The sequence below is a fragment of the Scedosporium apiospermum genome (genome assembly GCF_000732125.1).
Source record: "Scedosporium apiospermum strain IHEM 14462 chromosome Unknown SEQ_SAPIO_0096, whole genome shotgun sequence".
NCBI classification, from domain to species: Eukaryota; Fungi; Ascomycota; class Sordariomycetes; order Microascales; family Microascaceae; genus Scedosporium; species Scedosporium apiospermum.
Window position 1 is genome coordinate 245,207 of NW_015971797.1, and position 21,806 is coordinate 267,012.

At 50.9% G+C, this 21,806-nt stretch overlaps 2 protein-coding genes and 1 pseudogene across 2 annotated transcripts; 1 reads left to right on the forward strand and 2 right to left on the reverse strand.

Annotated features, from left to right (window-relative positions):
* Positions 1-11,804: 11,804 nt before the first annotated feature.
* Positions 11,805-13,508, reverse strand: SAPIO_CDS5033 (Protein-tyrosine phosphatase; the record flags this gene model as incomplete). The annotated part of the gene is made up of 2 exons (XM_016787438.1): positions 11,805-12,856; positions 12,929-13,508. The coding sequence occupies 2 exons, from the start codon at positions 13,506-13,508 to the stop codon at positions 11,805-11,807; spliced, it is 1,632 nt and encodes a 543-aa protein (XP_016642940.1).
* Positions 13,509-17,540: 4,032 nt separating this feature from the next.
* Positions 17,541-18,769, forward strand: SAPIO_CDS5034 (uncharacterized protein; the record flags this gene model as incomplete). The annotated part of the gene is made up of 2 exons (XM_016787439.1): positions 17,541-17,613; positions 17,781-18,769. The coding sequence occupies 2 exons, from the start codon at positions 17,541-17,543 to the stop codon at positions 18,767-18,769; spliced, it is 1,062 nt and encodes a 353-aa protein (XP_016642941.1).
* Positions 18,770-19,416: 647 nt separating this feature from the next.
* SAPIO_CDS5035 lies at positions 19,417-20,148 on the reverse strand (annotated as a pseudogene; the record flags this gene model as incomplete).
* Between the last annotated feature and the right edge of the window lie 1,658 nt (positions 20,149-21,806).

Sequence of the window (21,806 nt, forward strand, 5' to 3'; positions counted from 1 at the left end):
GGAGTGAAGTGTGTGAAAAAGGAGTATCGGTGCTGGAGAGAGAAGGGTAAAAAGGACGAAAATGAGATGTGATTTGGGGGTTAAAAGGAACTGAACCGCCTGTGCTGTATTGGCGAGAATGCGGTGAAGGAAATAGCGCAGCCACCCAGGTCCAGGTCCAGTCCAGAAGGAGAGAGAACCAAGCAGGTTGCAAGTGGCAAGTTTCAGCAGGTTTGGGGATAGGAGCTTGCAGTTGGGAACGTTGGGGATTGGAAATGGTGATGGTGGCGGAAGTGGGTGGGCTGCTTTGCAGACGTGGAGCTGTGGTGGATGTGGGGGTTGAAAGGAAAAAAGGAAGCAAGAGGACAGAAAAGACAATTGGACTGCAGCAGTTGGGAAGATAAGGCAGAGGAAAGGATCAAATCAAATATCACAGCAGGAGGCAATGGATTGATTTGACGATTATTGGATAGGACAAGTTTAAGAAAAAGAAAGTAATAATGAAAAAGTGTCGGGGAGCACAAGAGCAGGAGAGATGATACAAGTAATCTAGATTGAATGGGCAGACGAGGACGTGGACATCAGGATCGGATCGGGCCCAAGTCGACGACTCAGTAGATTTGTCGACTAGACTTTCAGACTTGGCCCGATAAGCTCTGGCGCCGGTCGATGTTGCACGGTACCTGGCGAGTGGCAAAAAAATCGCCAAGGGAAAAAGGGAAAGGGACAATGAGAAGATGGGTGGGGAGGACTGGGGACGGGACGGAGGGATGGAAGAAGCGATGGAAGAATGGAAGGGTGCAAGAAAGGGCGCGAGAAGGGTTGGTGTGGAGAGATTCGGAGATCCCAGCTCGCTTTTCCCTTGCTTCCATCGCTCTTTCCTATTCCCTTTTCTCTCCCCTTTCCCCTGCTCTTTCCCTTTTCGTTACTCCTTCTTGCTTCACGCTGTCCCTTGCCTTCCGCATCGAGTACCGACGTACGAAGTACTTCGTAATGGTCCCCAAGCCAAGGCCAATGCGATACTCGGACTTGGAGCTGTCGAGGATAAAGTGGGATTTTGAATCAGACTCGGCATTACAATTGGGAGCAGCATTGAAGGTTTGAAGGTTCGCAACATGAACCGTGCGAAATGAGCACCAGGGGCACTGGAGACTCTCCAGTCCCTTTACTTTTTGCCTTAGTTATACTCCGGCGCTTCATATCGGATGTAATCAACGGGAGAAGACAATGGGACTTGGGGGCCCTTAGATCAGACTGGATCAGACGGGAATGGGCACACACGGGAGGATCGTGTGGTATGGAAGGGAGTGTGGGTGTGAGCTCGCGGGCGAGTGTGAGTGCAAACGAAGTCATGGAGGGGTGTGAGCACCACCACCATGACTGACCATCCACGTCCGTGCGGGACACGGAAGAGTGGAGGACTGGACACACACTCTGGCCTTGCATCTCGACATGACACTCCATCCATCCACCGGATTCTGTCCATGTCCCCCATCCCTATATGCCGGTCCGGCCCTATCCTACGGTTGAGTTGCCCTGTCCTCTGCGATCCTATGCTGTTTGTCCTGTTGGGGACCACGGCACCAGGACCCAAAACGGCTAAAGGAGAAACCCCAACACGATAGGGCCGTAGTTTCGTGTACGAAGTAGGCACTGGCCTCGTTCACTTCTGGTTCAATTTTTTGGTTGAACCGTGGTCGCGTTGATCGTGGAAGTGGCATGACTAGACTTGACTTTGACCGTTCAAATGTGCTGGTGATGGGATGTCGGGCGTCATCAGGTCCGAATGTCATTGTCCCTGCTCTCTCGTTTCGTGAGGCTGTCCATAAATCTCCCGAATACGAGGAGACAAAGGGAGAAAAAAAAAGTTAAGATAAAACAAAAATAAAAGGAACAAAAAAGAAATGAGACTGCAAAAATAGAGTGCAGCACGGAGATAAAAGACGCCCCGCGACAACATGTGCAGGCAACCAATTCCTCATTGGACAGACAGGGCCACGATGCTTCCCAGTACAGACCCCCATCCATCATCACCAACAGGCCCCGAAGGGTTGCATGGCGGTGGAAAGAAATGAGGCGGTGATGTGGATTGTTGGGGTTGAGGCAAGCAATCTCACACTTGGCCTTCGTCTCATCCGTCAACGAGCTAGATGAAAAGACGGATCGATGCAAAGACAAAGACCGCACACCGGGGATCGTCTAGCCTTTCTAGCTTGGGCGTCTTTTACGAGCTGGGGAAGGAGGCCCCGGTTCGCCTAAACTAGGCCCAGCCTTAGCACGGAGCTGCCTTAGCACGCATGGGCTAGGGCTAACGGAGCTGTCCGCCACAGGCCAGGCGGTGAAAAGCTGGCTAGCTCACGATTTGCTCAGCTTGACAAACGCGGATTGACCAGCTATGCGTGTATGTGCTGTGTGTGCTGTGTGCGGTCTGATGTTTTCTGCTAGACGACTAACTTGTCGACGGGTGGGTAGATCATGGGGTATGTGTTATGTATATGCGCTGCGGGCTGCAATATGCACTGCAAAAGAGCCGGCAGGAGAAAAGACTGGAGATATTGACTGATGTTGACCAAGACACTTTCTCGGCCGCGCCCGTGTGTGTGGGGAGAGCGAGCATATCTCAACAGCAGAACACGTGAAGGGTGCATCTTGTTCCTGTGGCTTGAATGTATTGATGGGCCATCGAGACGACGCGAAAGTCTTGTAAGTGAGTCCAGACCCGGGCCAAGAGAAAACGATTGGGGGGACATGGAGGGGAGAAAGCAACTTGCAGGAATAAAAAAGAAGAGAATGAGGAAAAAAAAAAAAAAAAAAAAAAAAAAAAGGAAAAAAAAAAAAAAAAAAAAAAAAAAAAAAAAAGAAAAAAAAAAAAAAAAAAAAAAAAAGGTAAAGGAGCGGGTGGATAGAAGCGATGGATATTGTGTACAATTGAACATTGGACTTCACACTCGACTTACAATCGACGTCATGATGGACGCAGGCTGGCCAGAGGAGCAGAGCTCCGGACCTGGCTAATGAATAATGCTTGAGGGTGTGAAGCAAGTAAGGGCCGAGATCAAATCGAGGAACAGATGTGGAGGCGTTGTTGGCGTTAACTGGCGTGGAGGCGGACTTGGACGTTGTCTTGGCTCGAATCGGTCGCGGGGTTAATTGATGGAGTTATCAACTCTGGCGAGTTCGAGTATAAGTCGAAAATGAAGAGAAGAGGGGAATCTCCCCAAAATAAAAAGAAAATCGAATAGCAAAGAGAATCGGTAGAGAGAGAGAGAGACAGAGAGAGAGAGAGAGCCAAAAACAAACGGAAAAAGGAGAGGGAACTTTTGGACGGGATCAGACCGTCACTCCGTTTGTCGCTGGTTGCTGGTTGCTGCTGTATCCTATTTTCGTGACCTGTCCCAGCGTTCAATCTTTGGTCTTCCTTTTGTAATTACTCGTCTCGTCTTCCCGTTGCCCCCGTTTCGATTTCGAGCGAGTTTGCGCTCAGTCGATTGCCAATGCCAATGGGAGCGCCCCTTTTTGCAATGTTTCGTTTGGCCCTGGCGAATGATCGTGGGGGCATTAACAGCAAAAAAAAAAAAAAATAAAAACGGCGGCTTCGGAGGTAGTAATTAGATGGTAATGGAATAAATAGAACCAAAGTCGCTAATAACACCAGACCCAAAGGACGAGGACGGCCAAGACAGAAAAGCTGGGGTATGAAACGAGACAACGCTGTCTTTCGCTCTTGAAACTCTTGAACGGAAACGAGAATAAATGAAAAAGAATGAGAAGCAGAAAATGGATTACACCACCGGAGACGATGGGTTTCCTGGAGAGCGCAGTTCTTCTATTCGTGCTTTCTTGTTTGTCTTTTCCGCCTGTATTTTCACTGTTCGTCCTAGGTCTGTAGTACCCCGTAGATGCCGGGACTTATACGCGAAGACAAACGCAGGGTCCCGAAAAGGGCCAAGTTGGGATTTCGATCCCGCGCAAACGCCCTGGTTCCGTTCGTAACCTTTCAACTCCTGTTAGTCTGGAGATTGAAGTCGTACGACTCGAGTCCAGGCCGGTCGAAGTCGATGTCAAGTCGAATATCGATATGAAAAGTGACAGGTCCCAGCCACGAGGGAACCAAGGGCCTGGCTAACAAGGAAAAGAGGAGCCGCGGCGACCGGTGTGAGATTTTTTTTTTTTTCTCCGCCGGGGGGAGGAAGCAAATTCTCGCAAATGCCGAGGATGGTGCCCAATTACCTCTCTCCGCCGGGAAAGGTCGCGATAACTGGCCGGAACAGAGAAACACGCCCTTTTTGGGGGGGGGGGGGGAATTCTCTTCTCTTTTCTCCCCTGGATATTTTTTTTCCCGGAGTGATGGATCCGGAACGGGGAAATTTGGATTCCCTTCTTGAGAAGAAACTTGGGTTTTGTCTCGTTTGTTCGTAATAAGACTCAAAAAGTGAGCGAGTCGTTCCCCGGTGAGAGAAGGAAACTCGGGAGCGGAAAGTGCCGAATTAGAAACAATTAGATGTGATTCGTGGACGAGCCGAACACAGCGTTCTCCGGAGAGCGTCTTTCAATAATATAAGCCGGCTTGCCGAAGCTTTCCACAAAGGGGTTGCGAGGAGGTCCTGATATTTGTAGAGGAGGACAAGACCCAATCAATGGATCAAGGAGGATGCCGGCGGTCAAAGGCAAACGTCACACGGCGGGACTAGTGCCTTATCGTAAGGCAATGGCTTGCTTGCTTCGGTCTGGATTCGGATTGAGGGTTCGGATACAAACGGAGAGGAGGCGGGAGGGGGGAGGATAGCCAGGATGAGGAGATTGGGGTCGAGATGCAAAGAAAGCTTGAGGATCAGTTGTAGAGAAGTGACGAGGAGAGAGAACGAGGCATGGAAGGCATCGTCGAGATTGAGGTCGTCAATTGGACGGATTTTATTATAATTATAACATTTGCACTACATGGAGTGCAAGAAGTAAACGTGGAACATTTGTCCTTTCCATGATCCATGCAGCCCACGTTCCACATCGAGTCTAGTCAGGTCAGGTCGGATCGCGAACAGACAGTGGCCCTAGGCTCGAGGAAACTAAACTAATACGGCTTCCTTCTTCGTTGGAAGTCACAGAAGGGCAAGGGACCAACGACCCGACGGAGCAAATTCCCAGCGTCGAATTCACCTCTGCCGACTTCGTACACTAAGCTCCAACCAGCCAGGCCAGTCGAATGGGTCGGTAGGTGTTGCCGAAGGAGAATAATAATACCGCATGGCTTACCAAGTAACACTAATAATAACCACAAAGGCAATAAACTCGGAAAACAGCCCACCTGAACTAGAATAAGTTTCGAACAATTCTATTTGGTGCTTGCTCTGCGACAGGGTTGGACGACAAATGGTGTGGACGGGGTCGAGGGGCAGAGAGGAGGGGGGGGGGGGGGGGGGCTTGTTTCTTTAGGATCCACAGGCTTCTCGAACGAGCATCGAAGCTTTTGAAATAGGAGGTCGGCATGGCATGGCATCAGATGGACCATGGAGAATGGGGTGGAGGGCAAAGCGAGCGTGCAGCACAGCCAACCTGCGTGGAGTCAAGGGCAACATTTGCCCAGACCCAGCTTAGCTAGCACCGTTGCGGTGGATTTTAGGGACCCTGTCACCCTGCACATGTACCCATTCAACATTGGCCAAATCAAGGGCGGGAATTGGCGATGGATCAGAGAAATCTCCCCCATGGCGCCAGGATGCGATGCTAATCATTGCCTTCAAGGGTAATCGGCCATCTGCAGCTCTGGTACGAGAAACAGAGGTTTGTGACGTGATATGAGACTCTGTTGACCACTCTCTCCGTCTTGTCGGGTTTAGCTCCGCATTAGGGCAAGGGAACGCTAAAATCCATGGCCCTTTGCGTCCATTTCCGCATCGTGGTCGTGATCGTGGGACTCTCCGATGCAACAGAATTGGATCTTCAGACAAACGACGGGAACACGGTCTGCAAGGACACTCAATGCCTACGAAGTAAACGTACTTGTCCTGAGTACTCGGTAGATGACGGCAGAGTCAATTGATCTGGATCTCACATGCTCGTCGAAATGCAGCTGCCCTTCTTGTTCGTCGGCATGATCGCTTTCTTTCGGAAGCCAGCGCCGCCCCATGTTCCTGTGCTGTTGCAATCTCCCCGTCTGCCCCCACTTATAAGATCAATTGGAGTCACACGGGAACAGCGTGGTCTCAATGGCTGGCTGCAGGACAGCACGAGGATTCCGAGCGGGCGGCTGGAGAGGGAGAGAGGCACTGGGCTTTCGTTCGATCGATGGACTTGTTCCAGAAGGTTTTCCCGCCCATGGCCAAAAAAAGTCCAGCAACCCACTCCAAATATCTTGGCAAAACGTGGCTCACCCTATAAAATACAAAGGTACACTGGAACGATACGACGCTGTGCGAGGGACGAAGTACGAAGTAAAGTTTACGTGCTGGATAGCCAATCTCAACTGTCGTGGAGCGTTCAAGTACTTTGTATCTCAATTGGTTGATCTGAGCACCAATTTTCCCTCAGCACAAGGGCAGCGTAATTATTAAGAATACTGAAATTAATCCATTCAGATATACGAAGACGTGGTATGTCAAAAAAGGGGAGGCTTACATAGACCACAGGCCATCATCATCTACGCCCTCCTTTAGAGCTCCTATCCTTGCCAGTTCTTGCCCTCAGCCGGACGGCCGCGTAGTCCTATTTGACGGACTGGATGACGGATTGACCACACGAAGTTGATGATCTTCGTGCCTTGTATGTTGTTGTATCACCACTACACTACTGCAAGAACTCGACTTCGCAATATTAAGCTCAGGGAGTCGGATCCCTACAGGAGTGCCAAGTATTCACGGTGTACCTTCGTACCTGTAGCTTATTAGGATCAATGATTGCCTGTGCAACCCACCCAGCGATCCTTTGTCCTCAGTCGTTACGCTCATTCCCAAATTACGCATATTTCGTACAACCCCTACTCTAGATCCTCCCCCCCACACACACACAGTCGTCATCATGTACGAAGTAGTGTACCCTCGAGCAGAGAGGACGACACTGAAGCAGGGTCCAATCGCTGCCGGATAGATCCATCCTCCCACTTCAGAATGTATCACACAATCCACTGTACGAAGTATTATGATACCACGACATTGTTCCGCTCTTCAACAACCCCCTGGGCCCTCTGACCGGCCAATGTTGATGACAATATTACGCGTACTATACGTAGCATAATCTACAGCTATAACACTTCACCGCCTCTCTCTCCGTCTCTCCATTGCTCCAACCCAACCTCGCGGCTTGTCGGATCGTTCTCTGCTCCGTGTTCCCATCGGCATCACCGGCCGCTCATTCCCCAGGCATGGTTTATGCTGGCCTAGAAAGTCAGCAAGGAGACAGCGGCCCAAATCAGCAAAAGTAAGCGACAAGGGAGACGCTCATCTCCAGATATTGATCCATGGGAGCCTTCCCGGTATTCCCTTGCCTGACCATGGATGGAGACAAGGGCTTAGGAACTCTCCGTCTTGCAGGACCCTCCCCTCGGATCATGATCATCGAACCAGCAACTCAAAAATATCCATGAAGATTACACTCCATACTAGAACCCCAGCCCTTGCCCTTGCCCCTGAACGTCTTATTGAGAATAATGCCCCGCTATTGCTACCCAAAGACATGGGTCATCGTAACGAGCAATTTGAACACTCACAGCTACCCAAGTAGTTTACTAGTGTAAATAAAACAAAAGGATTAAGCTAGGCTCGTGGCCGACAGGGATATTTTTCAACGGCCTTCAGGTCGTTCTTGGCAGGCCTTTTGAAACTGAGCTTCTGTTCTTTTCTGCCGTTCCGCGGATATTTTCCTTTTCTTTACTTTTTCACTGAGGGCTTGAGCCTTTTTCTACTCGGCATTTGACGCGGGATATTTTTAGCTTGGAGTTGGAGAGGCAAGCCTGGGATATGACAGACCGTTCTTGAAACCAAAAAGCGTCTCTCAGACTGCGAAGTACTTGTAGATAACAACAAGGGGGAGAAGGAAGCCCCAGTGTCTCATCATCAGAGGCTTAGAATCCACATGTTTCCTTTTTTTTTTTAATACTCACATTGTTCTCCCTTCGTTCGGGAACGGCGTCGTTCCGTCGGAAATAGCCGCCCTCCCTCGCCTCGGCTCTGTGGCCCTTGCACAAGCTTTTTGCTCTGCAGAAGAGAGGCAGACGGTATCAATTTGTCCTGTTCCTTTCAAATGCGCATGTGGTGAGGTTGCATCCCTTCCCCCCCATCTGCCGGTCGATTCTTCATCGGCTTTTTTTATTTTTATTTTTATTTTTTTTTCGACTCTGAGACTTATTCAATGACCTTGTGTTCTCATTGATGCCATCACATTCCACTTTCTGTGGAGCGTGTGAGTCGGTCTTACTCGCCTCCACGTCTCCTCGTACTTCGTAGGGATGACGATGGTGCCGAGAAACGGCCATCCTCAGAGAGCCCTCCGTCTGCCCTTGCTTCTCTGCCCAGCACCGCTCTGCATCTTTTCTCCCGTCCGGCCCCCAAACTCCCAACTCCCTTTTATCCTGACTCCCTGGCCCCTTGGTCAATGCTTTTTTTCCCTCTTTCCTACTTTGTAAACTCTCCCATTGTTGTATTTCCCGAATAGGCATTTCGCACGTGGTGGATAAACGGAAAAAGGAAAGGATCGCTATTTTAGCGAAGCGAGATGGGGGCGGATTTGTCCTTTCGCTTAAGATGTTACTTGTGGAGTAGGAGTTGAGGTGTGCTCGAGCGTTGTCGTATTGCAGAAGGCATCTATGGTACGAAGTATATCCGGCATCGATTGATCCATCCCGGAGACCGGTTTGGAGGTTGAGGTCCAAGTCTCGACTTCTTCAGAGGTGATCAACAATCAACAGGGATTGATGCAAGTGATTGGATCAATTGCCCAGTAGTTCCCAATCGAGACTTGCTACGAAGTAATAACTGAAAAGATGGCAGGTAGGTATCAAGGCACGAGCACGAAGCTATCTTTTTTGCCAGGACCACCACGGGACGTCATTGTGTTCTAGAAACCATTCTCGCCTCATCTAAAGTGAATCTGCGACGAGATTTTGCGGCTGCTTATACCGGCTTTTCTTGCGGGAAACACCAGCCTCTGTCTATATCCGTACCCACCAGGCCGAGCATGGCTAGCGATCAGTCATTCATGGGGTTACTGCCGGCGGCAGAGCTGTTCACGCGGGACGCGGGATCGACCGTATAGCTCATGTAGCTTCGCCGGTGACAGTTGTTAGCGGTGTGTAGCTATTGAATACATGGAGCAGTCGATATTCTGCGACACGGCAACGAGCCTCGACCTTCATTAGGTCGTTCGTTTTGTGTTTCGAACATTGAATGTCTTGCCGTATCCTGAACACGGAACCTTTGCCAGAGTGCCAGGGCATAAGCGCATTTAATCTCAGCACCCTGACACCGCTTGGCCTCACGACCAGTGTGCAATGTAAGACCGTCATCTCTCGTCCCCATCATCATCAAATCTGTACCAGTATCAGAAGAAAGGGAGAAGTTAGTCGGTCAGTCAGAAATCAAAAAAAGTTTCCCGGCCCGAAATGCAACATAACCAAACCACTCCTCCCAAATCTTCCCTTTTAGCCGTCGCGGTCCGCCCGCCGTCTCTCCCACCAATTTACAACCCACGGATCCCATCCACGTTTTTTCTTCCAGACCATCCCTTCGCCGGGAACACGAGGGGCCCATTTGGTCTCCCTTTCTTTTTCCCCTCTTTCTTTTGATACTGCTCTTCCCCATTCTTCTCATGAGAAACTTACCCGTGCTGTTCCGGGCCGGTTTCGGGACAAACTTGCCATTTTCCCAACCCCAGCCCTGTACAACCACGGTAACAAAGAAATTACAGTTCATCCCATCTTTTTTCCTTCTCCTTCTTCCTCGACTTCGTATCCACCCCTACGGCGGGGTTTCGATCCGTCCATTGTCTCCTTCTGGTTCTGTCCGAGAGCGTGACCAAAAACCTACTACTACAAAGTAGTATTATCACACCGGGCGTATAATACACGGACAACCGGTCATATCCCTCCTCGCTTGGACCTCCCTCTTCTGGATCACCATTACAAAGAAATTACTCGATATTACGAAAGGTACTTTTTTCCGTTTCTCCATACATTGTAGGTTTGTGAGGTTATGAGGTGCGTGTAAGTCGGAGGCTTGAGAGTTTTGTGACTAGAACTTATACGGCACACCGCTTTTCAACTTCCAAAGGCGTGAAATGCGTATATTCCATTGACACGACATTGTCGTTATTCGAAACTCAGAAACATATTTTCTATCTTTCGCTTTCATTTCCCTTCGGCCGTTTGTGTCGAGGACTACTCCGGTGTCTCCCGCCTCGTAGACACTACCGGTACCCTTCACATGTGAACTTCCCCTCGCCTTTTGATAGGATGTATACAGTAGGCTGTGTATAGAATTTTGTGACTATTTTAAACTAAAAAGAAGGTGCTGATGAAAGAGGAGACGACCCGCGAGGATATCATGGGGTGGTAAGACGGATGCAAGTAAGACGGAGGGTGATAAACGGCACGGGCGAGGGGGATCCAACGTCATCTTGTGACGGTGCGGAGGAGCATGGTTCGAGTCTACGACTTAATACAAGTAAAGTTTACTACATCGATGCTCGGTGACGGGAGGTTTCGTCTGTCACATGCTTATCTTGTTTGTTTCGAGATTCCCCGGACCATTTTTGATGAGATCTTTGATCTTACTCGCGGCTTCCTTCGTTGCCAACCCTCCTTTATACAGACACCATTCGTACGGAGTAATATACCTTGGAATACTTCAAGCTATAACTAAATCGAATGGAACATTACTCAAGATCCCCGTATCACTAAGAAAAAAAAAAAAGCCTATCTATACTAATCTCAAGCTCGCTAATTGGTTCGATTCCACACCTCAAACCATCAACAGCCGGTACATTTCATCCCGTGTAAGCATCTGTTACCATCGTTTTCAACATCGCGCGCATATACGCGCCATTCGACTGAGCCTCCGAGATATTCTTGGCGGATGTCTTGTTTGTAATCGTCTTTTTTCGCGGACAAGAACCTGCTGGGAAATAAGAAGACGTAGAGAGGACTCGGGATCGAGCCGGAGAAACGGGCTCTTCAGTTATCAGTGGTGGAAGCTTCACACTGACAATAAGAGTATTACTTCGAAACTCGAAGGCTGCCTCCCTAGCCTTCTAGAGATAGAGCGCGAGGAAAGTATGGACGGTGAACGCGACTATTAACTAGCACGCAAGTAAACCAAGGACATGAGAGCTTCAAGTTCTGAATGGGTCAAAAAGAGAATGTATAGTATAAACCGAGGGCTTCAGCTTAAGAACTCGAGATCTCACGAGGCTCCCTCGATGCCAAGCAACTTGAGAACACTGTGCCCATTGAAAAGATAGAGATGCACATGCATCAATGATATATGCAACGCACTACTTCGTAGTCTCTCCTCTTTCCTCCACGTCTCAACTCCAGCAAGAAGCTCGCTCTCCCTTCAGTTCCAAGCACCAAAGAACAAGCAAAGGGCAATGAAATTTCACACCAGGGATCATACATATGAGATTGTGAAGACAAAGAAATTGCAATTGTGGTATCAGATAATGATGTAATGTGATGCCTAAGCCGTAGTCTATACCATCCCCCTGACCCCTAACCCATACCATCCCTAAACCCTAAAACGCCCATGCTCATGAAAAGAAAAACCACGATGATGCTGATGCATATGGAACAACGAAAAAGAAAGAAGTCATGTCATGCCTCGCGTTCCTCCCCCTCACCCTCACTCAACAAATGGATCCGAAACCTCGAGCCTCTTAGGCGCCGGCTCGGATTCATACTCGCCCCCGGTAGCCTGTCTATACTTATCCAGCCACAACTTCCTCAGCACCCTATAAATGAACAGGAACTGAATCTCCGCCTGCACCATGGACTTGCGCTGCTCGCGCAGCCGATCAACAACCTTGAAGATCAAGTCGGACTCGGAAGAGGACGCGGCCTCTGCGGCATCGTAGTTGGCGAGGTAGCCCGCGTCGAGCTCGCGCATGAGGTGTTCGAGGGCGATGAAGGTGCCGGTGCGGCCGACGCCTGCGCTGCAGTGGATGATCCGAGGGCTGTCACCGTCGACAGTGCTGCCGTTGGTGCCGCCCATTGCGTTGTACTGGCGCGAGAGGCGCATGAGGTCGAAGAAGCTATCTAGGTGCTCAATAGCCGGAACGCCAAAGTCGGGCCATCGCGTGTACAGCAGATGCCAAACGACGCGCTCCTCCTCCTCGCCATCAACGTGCAATATCATCTTGCGCACCTCGATATCGCCATCCGCCAACGTCTCAAACTCGACAAAACTAAGATCAGCAGCCCAACCATCCTGCCAAGCATCCCTCTCGTTAAGCCTCCACGTGGCGTCGGCGTCGGATTCGGGGAAATAAGGAAAGCACTTCTGGCTTCCATTCTCGACCATATTGGTAAGCTGGACGATGACGGCCGTCGTGCCCAGCTGTTCGGCGATCATGCGCCAGACGTAGTCCATGGACTGCAGCGTCGGGCCCTGCATGGCGATGTAGCGGAGCGGGGGCAGGCTAGGGTCGGAGGGGGATTCGAGGACGATGGGCGAGGCGTTGACATAGTCGATTGTGCCCTCGGCCACTAGGAGTTTTACGCGGTTGTGGCTCCAGGGCTTGATGTTGTAGTAGCGGTCCATGCCGATTCGTCGTAGGTCGGGTTGCGAGGAGTTGGGGCTCGCTCGGGGGGAGTCGATGTGTTCGAGGACGCAGCTGCCGGATGCGAGGCGTTTCCGCTCGTTCCAGGTGATGTCTTGGAATTTGTTTGCTAAATCTGGAGGAGAGGAGGCAAGTTAGCTCTGCAACGAGGGAATAAAATAGGTCAGGATCCTCAAGGAAGACGTACCCATCTCAGAATACGTAAGGAAAAAGGGTATCACAGGTTTCTTCCCGTTCATCTCGTCCCCAGACTCCGTCTTGCTCTTTGTCTCAAACGTGTCTTCCACCTCTTCCACCAGCGTATCGTCACCACTCTCTATGGTGAGCCTTGGCGGCGTCGGCAGGATCTGATTCTTCTTATCCTCTTTCGCCCTCGACTTATTATTCTCCTTTGCCTTATCCCGCTTGTCCTCGGGCGAGCGGGACATCACGCGCCCTACATCATGAGTCACAACGGTCGGCGGAGGTGACGTAGGTAAGCAGGCGGGCGAGGGAGACCTCTGGCGCTTATGGGGGCTGCGCAGGTGCAAGCCCTTGAGCCCTGCCACCTTGAGGAACTTTTCGGTCTTGGGCGTATTGATTGTCGTCGCGTTGGCCGTGATCGTAGTGGTCGTTAGCGGTACGACTGGCGCAGGCGCGGGCGCAGACGACGCAGGGGGCGAAGGGGGGGTCATGTCGCGGTCGGCGGGAGTGACGTTGATGGATTTTGGGTCAGTGTTGACGGTCGGGTGCTTGGGGCGACGACGGAAGCGGGGTATGCGATCCATGGTGGGCGCTTTGTTTCGCGGATGGGGTGTCGTTGTCGATAACGAGGCTGAAAGGATTGGAATGGGAGGTGGCTTGGCGGGATGCCTCAAGGCGAGGTTGGCGAGTGTTGGCGGGGTTCTCCGTGGGACAAGAATGGTGCCAGCGGAGCAGAAAATGTGGCGGAGGAAGGGAATGAACAATGAAATGAAGGGAGAGTTTGGGTCGAGACAAGGATCGACTTGGCGCAAGGCCCGGGGGGGTTCTTTGTAGGAAGTAGTTTATGAGCAGGACTGGAGGAAGTGTCGCCACACCAGATCCTCGGTAGAAAGATGGGCCCAGCGTCGACGACAACGAAAAAGGAAAGAGCGCTGGCCACGAGAAGCAGAACAAATCAAGATATGTAGGTCGCGTGTATCCGGCGCGTGCGACTCGTGGAGCAGGTCAGGAAAAAGAGATGAAAAAAGTTAGAGGGGAAAAAAAAAAAGTTTCCCCCGTGCTGCGAGTGCGAGAGGATCCGAGAATGGGATGAACAGGGGTATCCTCGTGGACAAGATCCGAGGAGGCAAGCGGAGATGCAGGGGAGATGTACGCGTATCCAGTACTTTGTACTTGGCGGGATATTGCCTCGTTACTGGCTTGTTGGGAGAGCGTAAAATGTACTTTGTACGAAGAGGTTGCAAGGGCGAACGTGTGTGAGGACTCCCGCTGTGTCGTTGACGCTGTATGGCGGAAGAGCCTGCAGCCGGAGCGGGACGGCAGCAGGCCAAGTCAAGAGTGCATGCAGCAAAGCAAGGAGGGAGGATATGCTGGCTGACCAGTTGAACTGGAGATGTAAGAAAAAAAAGAGGCGACGCAGAAGGGATATAAAAATTAGGGACAAATTAGAGTTTGAAGCACACAGGAGTCCCGGTGAGGATATCAGATCCGGCCCGGATATATAGAATGTCGATGTATAGAGCAAAGTCAATTGAGAGCGAGAGAATTTCGCTGGGGCAAGGACAATAGCATAATAGAGGAGATGGCGCAAGACAAACACTAGATGCTTTTGAATGACGAAGAACGAAATTGATTGATAGGATTCGATGTTAGAGAAGAAAATAAATATAAAAATAGAAAGGATCAATCAAAGGTGGCAAACGGGACAAATGGAACGCTGTAACGACATGCGAGACGAGGCGATGATTGAAGGGGAACAAGAAAAGGAGGTCGCCCATTGCCTTCATGTTTGAGATCTGTACTTATCACTACCTCCGGGATTATGTACACTGCTCCACTTTGAACGAGTCACTCCATTGCCCATTGAACTGAATACCGTTTGTCGTCGTTTGCCATTCGGGTCAGTACAATCGTAGCTCACATTTCACGGACGGATTTATTTTTGATGCCGTCCTTTTATCATTGAATAACGTGCTTTACTATTCGCTCCTCGTAATTTAATTTTTATTTTATTTTATTTTATTTTATTTTATTTTATTTTATTTTATTTTATTTATTTATTTTTTCATTTCTTTTTATTATTTTATTTTACCTTTTTTCAATATTTTTATTTCTTTTTGTATAAGTTTGATACGTGGGAATGGGATAATGGAAGTTGTGGTTGACCTATTTTGGTTGCAGAATATCAACGTGCAACCTCTGATGGAGGTGAACGATCCCCTCCAGCATTTCGAGCATGCCGAGGTACGTCTCCGAGCACCACGTCCGTGGCCTCTAGAAAGAAGCCCTTCCGAAGCAACTCTGCAACCATTCTCTCTCCCGCGGCCTGCTCTGGCCAATGCGGACAGGTAAAACGTCATCAACTTGAAGATGGAAGAACCAACCACCCGACGCTGCATTTCCGCCTTCACAGCGGACAGCGGCGGTCATGCTCATGCGGGATATTGAGATTCAAGCTGGGGCTAAGAAACAGCCGATCCATCTCTCCATCTCTTATTGATCCATTGATGTCGTTCAAGAAACCAGGAAACGGGTGGCAGGGTCTGAAACAATGGGTTCAGATGCCGGGTGGGGTTTGCTGCGCCCGAGAGCCACACACTCCGGTCCCTCTCTTTCTTAATTTTTTTCTCTGCTTTTCGGACTTGGGCTGACCATCGATCTTATTTACTGGACACACTCTCTCCTTTAGCCCTAGAGAAGGGGACCTGGATTGGCTGGATTCTTCGTTTTCAGCTCATGCGGTGTTGGAGCCCTTTGATGCAGAAGAATATCGGTTTCTTGCGGGGCATGGCAGCGATAGCACGAAGCAGGCCAAACGGTATTCCTGGGCGTCCTATATCACACAATGTTTCTATCCGAAGAGAATATAAAATAGATTTGTCTCGATGCAGGTTTGCCTTGGTGATATTACTAAACAAGTGACCAAACAGATCCTGCTGTGACTGCAAATACACCAGACCCGAAGGAAGGACGAGGGAAGTGGATTTTGCGTTGCTGGGGCTGCGGACCCGTGGCACCGGGGCTGTACGAGATTGTGAAACAGGCCTTTCTTGGCATTTCGCAAGCATCAAGGGCTTTTTTTCGCTCGATCTACAGATACATTTTGGTCCTGCGCGGAGGTATTTTTGTTCAGCGGGCCAGTGTCTATGGAGCTATGGATAGCCCGGTCAGCATGAATCGAATGATGATGCGCTGGCGGAGAGCAATGGGCGACCAACAGAGCAATGCGATCTCTCCTTTGGCCCCAATTCCCCATTCCCATTCGCTCGGTGTGCAGACGACGGACGCTGACCAGATCGGTCCTCCCAAGCCACAATCATTCGGGTTCCAAATAGATGAACCTGCTTGTTAATACCGGTGGGATCACGCCGGTCTAATTGGGTGCTGGCTGGCAAGGAATGTCCACTCTGACCTCTGCTTCATTGCTTGCTCTGCAGAGCTCTGCAGATCAGCTCTACGAAGTACGGCGCAGTGTGTCATGTCAATTGATGCATGCTCTCTAGCGCAGGCTTCGTATTAGACCGATCTCCATCCGGAACCCCTTGCTTTTTTCGGGTGGGATTTCCATGGTGATGGAGCTCTGGCTAAAAGAGGAAGTGGATGAATCGATGATGCTATGCTCGAGTGCTAGTACGAGTATGACCTCAAGAGTGGAGAGTGGAGAGTGGAGAGAGAGAGACGACGGGGAAGTGGAGAACGAGGTTGGTGTTTTGGGTTAGGAACAGAGAGAGGAAGCGGAAGAGGTGGCTTCAAGGTTTCGTCTTGGAGCGATCTGGGACTGGATTGGATGGAAACAAGGATTCTCGTGTGCTTTTCGGGCCTGGCTGAGCTGAGGGTGCGGCCGGATCCTCCCAGCCCAGTCTGGAGAGCATTACCTGTGTAATAATGCGCATGAGGCGTAGGCTAATATATCTGATGGCAATCATGGCATGCATCTTGATGTAATGCCGTTGCAAGAAGAGTCTGAGAAAAAGGAAACAATCTCTCACCTCTGTTCTACTGAAGTAGTTTAAATCGACAATCATTTCCCGAAGCGATTCTTCCCTTCGAACATCCCTTTCTTAAGTTCCTCTGTTATCCTTCGTCATAACACCAGGACCATCTTCCTGAACCCTTTGATCCACTCGACAATTCACTTCATTCCCAGACATACCGCTTCTAGCCACCCCATTGGATCTAGCTGCAATCCCCAATTCCCCAGGCTACGTTGCTTTGTTGATTGCCTCGGGAACAACCAGACAACAGAAGTTCCCAAGAAAACCTGTAGAGGCAACAAATCAGAGAACAAAAGCAAACAGACGTGAAATACGAAAGTATTAAATAGGTTCAACTGTTCAAGGCACCAAGACGGATACCGGCCGAACAAGTGCCTTCCCCCCAAAACTCAATTCCTCGTCCAAGCTTGCGCATAACATTCGGTATCGACGCCACCACGCCATTGCTCCTCTCTCCACTCGTCCTGTCTACAGTAGTTCCTCGCTTTTTGGCTTGGCAGATCTATATAAGCTCGTTGGGGAAGCTGCCGGACGATTTCAAGGGGAGCACACACACCACTCGAGAAACACAGGAATTCAACAGATCAGAAACAATTCCTGTAAACTCAAGAAAAAATCACTATGCCTTCTTCTCGTTCAAGAGGCTCGATGCAGCGTCTTGCCCTTTCGGGGTTGCTGTTCCTAGCTTCGGCAGGTAGGTTAAGCTCCGCAGCGTTGCATTCAACCTTCCTCGTTGACCTAGCTCCAACATTGAACTCGCGATTTACACGCACTTCAAATCTCATTTATCAACATAAAAAAAAAAAAAAAGAATAAAAATGATGAAAAAAGAATACAGCTAACGCCAAAATAAAAATACAGCCGCTCGCCCAAATGACCGCCCCTCCCTCTCCGACGTCTCCATCCCCTCCATCTCCCTCCTAGGCGGCAATGTAACCCTCCGCATCCTGCCCCTCGGCGACATCCTCACCCACGGCACCCCCTCCTCCCCCTCCAGCTACCGCTCCTCCCTCCGCGATCTCCTAATCGCCGACGGAAACCCCGTCGACTACGTGGGCAGCTCCACCTCCGGCTCTCTGGACGACAACCAGGTCGAAGCCCCGTCTACCGTCGGCACGAACCCCATCGCCTCGATCCAAGCGAGTGCCGAAACCGCCGTGCCCGCTTACAAGCCCAACCTCGTCATCGTCAACGCCGGAACGGACGACTGTCGCCAGGGCAAGGACGTGTCGAACGCCGGAGCCGAGCTGCTCAAGATCCTCGAGACGAGTTGGAAGAATAGCATTTTCGTCTCCGTGGTCCTCACGACGCTCGTCCCCAGCAAAGACGCCACCGTCGAAGCCTGTCTCGAAAAGGTGAACACCCAAATCACCGACCTCGTCGTGGCGCAGCAAGCCCGGTCGCAGAAAGTCGTGCTCGTGGATTTTCGCGCCGCCGACAAGGGCGTTACGGCGGATGATCTCACCGAGGAGGTCGACGGGGAGTTTTTCCCGTCCGGCGAGGCTTACGGGAAGATGGCGGCGTTGCTGTTTGATGGGATAAATAACGCTGCGTCGAGGGGGTGGTTGGAGGCTCCGGAGCCTTTGCCGAACGCGCCTACGCCGTCGCCGTCGGGGAATGGAACTTCGCCGAGTGCGACGGGGACGGGAGGTGTGAGTGCTCCTACTACTGGCTCGGGAGAGGCGGGCGAGGGTTCTTCGGGAGGAAGCGAAACTAGTGGCGATCAGGGTGTCGCTGAGGAGGCGGAGGGCGTCAAGGCGGGTGATCAGGGGAGTGGTGCGGTGAGGGTTGGTTCCGGCTTTTTGGGCGTGATGGGTCTTGTTGTTGGTCTTGGCCTGGCCATCCTGTAATACCGAGGGTAATTGGGATGGGAGATCATGAGAAGAAGGACGTGAAAGGGAGGATACATCATGGATGGCTTGGGAAGCATCATTCGTGGGGATAATGGCAGGTAATGACGCGGCGTCGAACACTTGAAGACTCGGTATAATAGACTACATATCAACAGATGAAAGGTAAAACTTCATCACAAAGAGAGCAAATAGAAACTCATGACCAATGTTTGCGGCATCACAAATTTCCCCCTCTTCTTCTTTCCCTAGCTCTCACACGAGCAAGTGAAGTTCACATGGGTCAATGTTCGGTGTTAAGTCAAGCCTCAGATCACGAGCTCTCTAGTCAACCCAGAACTTGATATTTACAATCAATTGCACATCACATTCTGGAACACCCCCTTTCGGCTTGCTTGCGCAATTCAAAATCGCTCTCAAATTCTTATCCTATCGAGTCCCCTCTGAATGTGGTATAAAAGTCTTGACTAAAATTGCTCCGCAGAATGAATCCAAAAAAAAGATGTAAAAATGGGCATTATAAACATGAAGTATCGAATGTCTCCCGTCACTAACAAGCCTTGACCGATTTGGGCCCAAACTCATAAGTTCCCTTCACACCCCGTTTTCCCCTCAGGTATCAAAACACATACTCCTTACGCTCTTATTTAGAGGAGGAAAGCAGCAGCGCCGATGGCGGCGGCGGCAACACCAGCAACGGCACCAGTGATGCGGATCGAAGGAGCAGCGCTACCGCCGTCCCCGGAGCCGGAGCCAGAGCCGGAACCGGAACCAGAACCAGAACCGGAGCCGCTACCGTTGCCACCAGAGCTGGCACCAAGAGCAGTAGCGCAAGGGGTAACGCTAGCAAGCGAGGACTTCTGCTCATCAGGAAGCGTAGGGCAAGCCTCAACAAGCGAGCTAATCTTGTTGCTATTAGCCGCATACCACGAGGCAAGCGACGACTCATAAGCCTGATACTCCTGGGAAAGCGAAGTAGGAATAACGCTAGCGAAGCAGTTATCCGTCGGCGAAGCCGTAGCAAGAGCGCTGCCGATAGCCGAAGCGATATTCTCGGGGGGCGTAGGAACCTCGGTAGCGATCTCGAGGGCGATGGAGACGCAGGTGCCGAGGTCGCCGAGGTTGGTGCCGATGTTGCTGAGGATGCCGCCTACGTCGCCGCCGACGTTGCTGATGACGTCGCCGATGTTGCTGCCGGCGCCGCCCAGGAGGGAGCTCGCGCCGCCGATGATGTCGTCGACGTTGCTGCCGAACTCACCGAGGGTGTCGCCTACGCCGCGGGCGCGGACGGCGGGGGCGGCGGTGATGACGGGTTCGGGGGCGGCGAGGGCGAGGGCCGTGGCCGTGAGGGTGGAGACGAGGAGGGTCTTGGAGAACATTTTGGCGGGTTCTTCGATGGTGGAAAAGAGAGGAATTGGTTGGTAGGAGAATCGAATTTGGTGGGTTTAAAGAAGGAAAGGCCTTGATTGAGGGTATCAAGATGAAGAACGGCACAGGATAAGAGACGTACAAGAGAGAGAGGACTGGGGATCGAATGGAACAAAAATAACTCCGCGCTGGATCACACCCCCTTTTATAAGAAGAGTCGCGACTTTCATCCAGTTTGAGAGGTGCTCCGCCAAGGATTATGGGGAACGATGGTCCGACTAGTTTAGCTCACACTTTCTGTTCCAGTTCCAGTTCGGTGGCACCCCCCTCCTCTGATAGCATGAGCCAAGGTACTTCGCCTCTTTCAGGACTGGAACCTTGTTTCCGGTCGAGGCTTGGGTTAGGGTCGTGCTACGTATCCCTGCTTCCTCGCCCGTCCCCGTCCCCGTCTCCGTCTCTGTCCCTCTTTTCCTTGCGAGGTTCGGGTAAGCATTGCGCGGATGGAGGGGTCTCGAATGAAGTGTACTTCGTGGTGTACTTAGTAGGAAGGTATACTTTGGTACATGGGAGGGCAGAGCCGATGAAGAATGTTTACCAGTTCAGCGAGTTCTTAATTTACTGGCGACGGCAACAGCATTGCCCCAATTTCGAAGTCGTGCTTTGACGAACGGAAGGACGGCAGGAATGCAGCATTCAAGTCTCTCGGAACGTTGGGGGCCGTAAACTACACTAATACGCTACGAAGTATATTTCGTCTAATTGCAAGTGCTTTGTCGGCCGTACCTGCGTAGAATTGGTAAGGGAAATGCAAGGTAACAGTGTCATTTTAACTGTATGGAGATGTCCCTAACTAATTTCACCATGTGTACTCGGCAATCCGCGTGGAGTCGCAGATTAAGCCCAGGTACCCAAGCCTCAGCCCCAGGTCCGCCCACTTGCCTCATTTGGTAGGGAGCTACAGTGCGATTACTGTCGGTATCAATTTGATGGGGTAGGTGCACTCTGCGGCTGGGAGGAACGTCGTGGATACAATTTACGAAGTACACAGGTAATTAACTCGTCCTTCCATCACTCACGTCAATTTGAAGGGAGACGAAACTTAGCTTCACGTTCAAGGGCCAAATACTGCTACCACCCCGCAGGACCAATCGAGGCCATTTTGGCCACCATGGCGAGTTTTTACCCTCCAGCGGGACTCGGGAACTCTTGGTTGAAGGGCTCAGAGTGTTTAGAACGGAACAGTAGAAATCGAGCCCGAAGAAGCCGAGATCAATTGATCGTTGTGGCAGTTTTGTGGAGTCTAACGGGCATCATATCCATCAAGCCGCCAGCACTAGATTAATACTGACGGGCTGTGCTGCTGGGTCCGAGTCCACTGCACTACGAAGTACGAAGTACACTCGGAAGTAAAAATTCAATGTTGCCGGTTTCTCGGTCGCAATGCCGAGTACTCGTCTTGAGTCGTGGCTCAGCTCAGCCCTGTTCCGTTTCGAGAAGACCGTCGTCTACTAATCCTGGGGCTGAGGTGAGACTGATGCATGACCAAAGGCACTGGAACCGTCTTCAACTTGCACGAAGTATACTACTTTGATTCTTGATTGATTGGTTTCCACCATTAACAAGTGAAAAAGTAATAGATGACGGCAATAATCTCAATATTCTTGCCTGT